This window comes from Vicia villosa, linkage group LG2 (assembly GCF_029867415.1).
Source record: "Vicia villosa cultivar HV-30 ecotype Madison, WI linkage group LG2, Vvil1.0, whole genome shotgun sequence".
NCBI classification, from domain to species: Eukaryota; Viridiplantae; Streptophyta; class Magnoliopsida; order Fabales; family Fabaceae; genus Vicia; species Vicia villosa.
This window is the reverse complement of record NC_081181.1, coordinates 209498964-209506656: the sequence shown is the minus strand read 5'-3', so window position 1 is coordinate 209506656 and position 7693 is coordinate 209498964. Positions and strand designations below refer to the sequence as shown.

The following is a 7693-nucleotide window of genomic DNA, read 5'->3' as shown; positions in this document are numbered from 1 at the left end:
AGCTTCAACCCACTTGGTGAAGTAGTCAATAGCAACGAGGATGAAACGATGTCCATTAGAGGCGGTGGGCTTAATTTCCCCAATCATATCGATGCCCCACATAGCAAACGGCCAAGGAGATGTCAACACATTTAGAGGAACCGGAGGTACATGAACCCTATCTGCATACACTTGACATTTGTAACATACCACCACATGGTTGAAACAACCATGTTCCAAGATAGACCAATAATAACCTGCTCTCAATATTTTCCTAGCCATGGTGTGTCCACTAGCATGTGTACCAAAGGATCCTTCATGCACCTCTTGCATGATCTTTGCTGCTTCGTGTCTATCCACACATCTGAGCAACACAGAATCAAAATTCCTCTTGTACAACACACCTCCAGCAAGGAAGAACTTGGCAGATAGTCTCTTCAGAGTTTTCCTATCCGTAAGGGAAGCACCCTCAGGATACTCTTGTGACTCCAGAAATTTCTTAATGTCATAAAACCATGGTTTCTCATCAGACACGTTATCAATAACGCCACAGAATGCAGCCTCATCCAACCTTTTGATCACAATTGAAGGCGCTTCATTGTCCCATTTGACTTTGAACATGGATGCTAAAGTGGCCAAAGCATCAGCCAAGTGATTTTCCTCTCGAGGGATGTGATCGAAGGTGATCTCATCAAAGTATTGAGCCAATTTCATAACATGTTCTCTTATAGGGAAACAAGTTGTGGTGGCGTGTTTCCCAATCTCCGTTGATCTGACTAATCACCAAAGCAGAATCTCCATAAACTGCGAGATTTTTAATCCTCAAATCAATGGCGACCTCAATACCATATATGCAAGCCTCGTATTCAGCCACATTATTAGTACAATCAAAACAAATCCTGGCCGTGAATGGAATATGAAAACCTGTCGGAGAAGTAAGAACAGCCCCAATACCATTACCCAACGCATTGGAGGCACCATCGAACACCGAGCGTCCATCGCGCCTCTGGTTCAGGTCTTTCCTCTTGATCTTGACTCTCGGAAGTCTCTCCCACACACATTATATCCTCATCAGGAAACTCAAAGTACATAGACTGGTAATCGTCCACAGGTGATGTGCAAGATAATCAGCAATCACACTACTTTTAATGGCTTTCTGAGTAGTGTATTGTATGTCATATTCTGTCAAGATCATTTGCCAACGGGCAATCCTTCCGGTCAATGCTGGTTTCTCAAATATATATTTGATCGGATCCATCTTTGAAATCAACAAAGTGGTGTGAGTCAACATATACTGTCTCAGTCGGCGAGCAGCCCATGCCAAAGCACAACAAGTTTTCTCGAGTAGTGAGTATCTTGATTCACAATCGGTAAACTTTTGGCTAAGGTAATAAATTGCGTGCTCTTTTCGACCGGACTCGTCATGCTGACCCAGCACGCACCACATTGAGTTCTCGAGGACCGTCAAGTACATAATCAACGGTCTACCTTCCACTGGAGGCATGAGGATTGGAGGCTCTTGCAAATACTCTTTAACTTTATCAAATGCCTTTTGACAATTTTCATCCCACTTTATTGCTTGATTCTTTCTCAGTAGCTTGAAGATAGGTTCACACGTGGCGGTAAGGTGTGAGATGAACCTTGCAATATAATTCAACCTTCCCAAGAACCCACGAACTTGTTTCTCAGTTGTCGGCTCAGGCATCTCTTGTATAGCTTTTACCTTAGCAGGATCGACCTCAATACCCTTTTCACTTACGATGAAACCAAGCAACTTTCCTGATCTCACTCCGAAGGTACATTTATTGGGATTCAACCTTAACCTGAACTTTCTTAACCTTTCAAACAATTTCTTTAGGTGAACCAGGTGCTCCTCTTCAGTATGGGACTTTGCGATCATGTCGTCCACATAGACCTCGATCTCTTTATGAATCATGTCGGTGAAACAAAGTCACCATAGCTCTTTGATAGGTTACCCCAGCATTCTTCAACCCAAACGGCATGACCTTGTAACAAAAGGTGCCCCAAGGCGTAATGAATGTTGTCTTTTCCATGTCCTCGGGCGCCATCTTTATTTGATTGTAACCAGAAAAACCATCATGAAGGAGAAAACCGAGAACTGAGCAGTGTTATCTACAACACATCAATGTGAGGAAGCGGGAAATCATCCTTCGGGCTTGCTCTATTCAGATCTCGATAGTCGACACACATTCGTACTTTCCCATCTTTCTTAGGTACATGTACAATATTGGCAACCCATGGTGGATAAACTGTTACAACAAGAAAACCTGCATCAAACTGTTTCTGAACCTCTTCCTGGATTTTCTTGGACATGTCAGGACGTGTTCTCCTGAGTTTCTGTTTGACAGGCGGAGAGTTTTCTTTAAGAGGTAACCTGTGCACAACAATATTAGTATCTAATCCAGGCATATCTTCGTAAGACCAAGCGAAGATATCAGAATACTCTTTCAACATTCCAATCAACTTTTCTTTCACATCCTCGTTCAAAGAAGCCCCTATTTTAACCTCCCTTCTCATCTCTTCGGTGCCAAGATTCACCGTCTCAATAGGCTCTTGATGTGGCTCGATCACTTTCTCTTCTTGTTTCAACAATCTGGCCAACTCATCAGGGAGTTCACAATCTTCTTCATCCCCTTCTTCAGCGGTGTAGATAGGATTGTTGAAGTCATAACGAGGCATAGCAAGATCGTTATCAACAGAATCTGGAGGAGAAGTGGATCTGCATGAATTATGATTTATGCTTTATTTTAGAATGGAGGGATGATGATGAATAAGAAACGTTGCCATTTTTTTATTTATTTATTTAAAACAAATGTAAAAGTAAAAAAATGAAAGACAGGGAACAAAATATTTGAATGCAAAAACGTCCTTTTATTAATGATTTTAACATTGAAAAACAACAAATGAGGCCCTACATGTGTTCACTGTGTCTTGGGCAGAACACAGGAATTATTGCATGATAAACAAAAACAAACAGTATTACTTTTGATCAAGAGCAATTGAGATGATGTCTTCAGATGACCAGTTGAGAAGCTTATGTCCCGGGACACACGGCTTGATCCATTCTTCAATGTCATAATCGCTATCCATATTGTCATCAGCAGCACAAATATGATCCTTGACAATGCCAGCACTAGAGAACTTGATTGGAACAAAGGTTACAGGCTTCTTGGGGGCCCCATTAGATGAACTCTGGCCCAACTGATATCCAATCCCACATTTATCTTGCTTGATTGGCAAATCCAAGATTCGGCCCCATCCTTCAGGACGACCAGATTCAACCACAGCTTTAGCTTCCTTAGTGAAGACATGGGAGCCTCCAACTTCTTATTTTCAACATAAGGGATCTTGATAGTCTGGACAGCCTCAAAGGCTTGGCATGGTGTCTCGTGGACCTCTCCTTCCACGTCAATATACCTGAAGGACGCAAGATGGCTTACCACGTGTTCTTCCTCCCCACATATTGTGACTATCTTTCCTTGAGTCGCGAATTTGAGTTTCTGATGCAATGTGGAAGTCACGGCCCCAGCGGCATGGATCCATGGACGTCCCAGGAGACAACTGTAAGACGGGTGGATATCCATCACAAAGAAAGTAATAGTGAAAAGCTGAGGGCCTATCATTATCGGCAAGTTAACCTCCCCAAACACTGACCTCTTTGATCCATCAAAGGCTCTCACCGTCAATTCACTCGGCCTTATCTCAACACTAGAATAATCTAGCCTCATCATAGATGATTTAGGTAATACATTCAAAGAAGATCCATTATCCACGAGAACACGTGATAACATAGTCCCTTTACACTCCACTGATATATGCAAAGCTCTATTGTGGTTTCTACCTTCGGAAGGCAAATCTGCATCGGTGAATCCCAATCCATTACCAGCGTTGATGTTTGACACCACTCCTTCAAGTTGATTCACTGAGATTTTCTGGGGGGACAAAGGCGAGTACTTAGAAGCCTCAATAAAGCATTTCGACGTGTCTCCGAACACAAGAGCAACTGCAAAATCGAAATCTTTGATTGAGTTTGACTCAGCTGGTCAACCACTTTATACTCACTTTTCTTGATGATCTTTAGGAACTCTTCCATTTCTTTGGCCACAGTATCTTCAGAATTAGAGCTTTGCCCCTGATCCACTGTATCTTCTACCACTCTTTTCCCTTTTGCCTGAGCTAGAGCTTCTGTATTATCATCGCGAGTATTCTGGGTAGGATTGAAAATACGACCACTTCTCGTCATTCTTCCAATGCCCACAACATTATTAACATCTTCTTTCTCAACCGGCGCTTTAACCTCATACTTGGCCCCTTGGTAGAAAACTTCTCCCCCATAATTCCATGGAATTGCTTTTTCACTGTTATATGGGACGGGACCAGGAAGTGTAATAACCAAAGGAGGTGCTCTGGCAGGAATTGGAATCTTGGCAGGAGTATACGGGATGGATGCCACATTAACTGCGTTTTCAACCATTTCAGGACGTCGCACACGCTCAAACTGTAGATACCCACTATCCATCAACTGTTGAATCCCACCTTTCACCTTATCACAAACTGAGGAAGTGACCATGCAATCAGTACAGAATTCTCCACAACTAACGTATAGACTCATCCTCAACAATTCCTTCTTCAATAATGGCAACAATGAACCCAATTCGATCACATCCTTGACCAGGTGAGCATCTTCAACAACCTCAATAGCATTTGCTGCATGAGTTCCATGGGGAGGCATAGGATTCTGAACAACATTAGGTCCTTGAGTAGGAGTAAACTCGATGGCTTTAGAGTCGAGAAGATCCTGGACTTTATGCTTCAATGCTTTACAGTTCTCAATATTATGTCCAGGTGACCCAGAATGGTACTCACATCTTGCATTGGCATCCCAACTGGCTCGGCAACTTAGCAGGAGTGGCCAAAGTCCTCAGTTGGACCAAATTCAAATCGAGGAGATATGGCAATACTTGTGCATACGTCATCGGGATCGGATCAAAAACCCTTTCTGGCAATTTCGGCCTTTGCTGATACTGACGCGGCGGATACCCTTGTTGTTGATGTTGGAAAGGAGCATTTGGTATAGTCACAGCGGCTACTTGTTGATAAGCCTGATTTCTGCCCCCACCATAGTAAGCAGCACTAGTCTCACCTTCTCTCTTTTTGGCAAAACCCATTGTATGGCTTCTTTCACCAGCCCCAGAGGAGGAACTAGCAGCACTTGGATTCTGTATTCTACCAGCCTTAATTCCACTTTCAATTCGTTCACCAATCATGACCAACTCGGCGAAACTCGAGGATGCAGAGCAGGCGGAGTAGTATTGGCCCTCCAGTGTTGGTGAACATGTCCATCATCTCTCTTTCCAGCATAGATGGTTGGACTCTGGCCGCCAACTCGCGCCATTTCTACGCATATTCTTTGAAAGACTCATTAGCTTTATGGGCAAGATTCTGTAACTGAGTGCGATTTGGTGCCATGTCAACATTATACTGATCCTTCTTTATGAAGGCATCAACTAGGTCCCTCCAACTTCGGATATTAGCTCTCTCCAATCTCATGTACCATTCCAAGGACGCCCCAGTCAGGCTATCTTGGAAGAAGTGCATCAACAATCCTTCATCCTCGGAATAGACATGCATCTTGCGGTAGTAAGCTCGGACATGGGTCTTGGGACAAGTATTCCCCTTGTACTTCTCAAAATCTGGCAGCTTTGAATTTTGGCGGCACACGGACACCAGGAACCAAACCCAAGTCATTAATGTCCATACCGAGTCCTTGGCCTTCCATGGCCCTCATCCTTTCCTCCAGTCCTCTGAACAACCTTCCAGCATCATGTGGAAATCCCAACTCACTTTCAGGAAATAGATCCTCATGTCGATCTTCTTCCAACACGGGGATGGCAGCAGCTCTTCTGATTTGTTGTGTGGCTTGTCCTTCAGGAATGGGCTGGGGAGGCCCATAAGGATTACCTTGATTAGCAGCAGGAGGAATTACACCAGGTCCTCCGATCACAGATTCACCATTGACACGAATATCAGCAGGGTTTCTTTGCGGGGGGTCCGCAACAACCTGAGCAACTGTGTCCATCCTGGATTCTGAGTTCTTCTTGGCGATCAGCCATGTTTTGCATGACTTCCATGAACTGAGCCATTTGAGCAGTAACCTGTGTTCTCATCTGGATAAGATCGTCCCTTAACTGATCCATTTGCAGTGAGTGATTAGCCCTTGTGTAGTAGCGATGTGTAGGCGGAGGTGCAATTGCTGAAAGAGAAAACCTGATCAGTCAGATAAGAACACCATCTGATGTACCTGTTTGTGCATGATGTGCATGAGGTGCATGTGTGCATATGATGTGAGGTGCCATTTCAGAGTATCCAAAATATTTAATATTAATCAAGAATGTTTAACAATGTGACAAAAGATAAGCATCAAGAGGAAACAAAAAGACTCAAATTTCATTAATAATCTCTTTTTGAGTTTGGGCATACCCATACATTGACAAGATAGTTCGAACAACAGAAAAGACAAAGGACCCCATCCAACAAGCCTGGTGGTGGTCATGAAATACAAGCTCAAACACTAATCCATCTTGGTGTAAAACAAAGGTCCTCCTTGTTTAAAGTGCTCGTCGCTCCACTTCTTAGTTTCATCAAACATCTTCTTAGTCACTTCTCGATCTCTTCCTTTGACAAAACTTTGAATCACCACATCTTTGCGAAACAACTGCCCATCTAACATATCACAGTGGGCCACCAAGCTCTCACATCCTTTGCAATCAGGGAGGGTATTCTTTTCAGATGCACTTTCCATTTCTGCTATCTGGTTTCTGAGCTTTGCATTCTCTTCTGTTAGTCGAGCGGAGCGGAGATGACTGCCTTTAAGTTGTGTCTCCACGGCTATCTTTTGAGTAATTTCCTCTTCAAGCTTCTTCTTGATTGCTACCCTCTGAGTGGTTTCCTCTTCAAGCTTCTTTTTCAAACCCTTTACCTCGGCCCTAGCCTCTTTCTCTACTCTGAGCTTGTGAGCCCTTAAATCTTCTCTGTACTCTTGCTTGAGCTTTTCTTCTGCTTTCTTTACCGCTTCTTCTATAACCCTTTGATGGTCCTCAATACGAACAGTGGTAGCTCTTTCACCCTTTTCAGTTCTAGCCCTTTTTTGAACTCTGGAAGATCCTCCTTTCAGTATTTTAACCTCATGTGCTAATTCAGCCCTTTTCTGATCCACCAAGAAGTACTTTATTTTAGCGTCTTCCCCTTTTTCTCGCAACCTGATATTCTCCACATGTACTTGGTTGTACTCCTCAGCTGGTACAGTGGCAGTTAAAATCTCAGGTGGTTGTTCATATAGAGGGCTAACCTTCGGGAAAGGCAGCAGGCGCTCCTTAACTCTTTCTTCAACCCATTCAGTATAAGCTTTCTTAGCAATGGCATTCTTTCCCCCCAAGGTAGTTCGGTCTTCTGTATGAATTTTGTTCCACGCACTCCTCACTTTCTCCAAACCTTCTGGATCGGTTCCTTTTTCAAAACAAACGGATTCAAATATCTCTTTTTCCAAAGGCTTGTCCTTCAGTGCAAAACCCAACTGGCGCAGTGCTAGCTTCGGATTATAGTTGATAACTCCTTTTGTCCCTATGAGAGGAACATTGCCAAAACTTCCACATCTGGTTATAACTTGCTCGATGTCCGTTCGGAGGTGATACCA

General features: G+C 43.4%; 1 protein-coding gene across 1 annotated transcript; it reads right to left on the bottom strand.

Moving 5' to 3' along the window:
* Positions 1–935: 935 nt before the first annotated feature.
* Positions 936–5267, bottom strand: LOC131651207 (uncharacterized). Its single transcript, XM_058920875.1, has 6 exons — positions 4972–5267; positions 4063–4886; positions 3441–4003; positions 2984–3297; positions 2197–2374; positions 936–1073 (listed from the first exon to the last, which is right to left on the bottom strand). Exons 1-6 carry the CDS (start codon positions 5265–5267, stop codon positions 936–938), a joined length of 2313 nt encoding a protein of 770 aa, XP_058776858.1.
* Positions 5268–7693: the final 2426 nt, after the last annotated feature.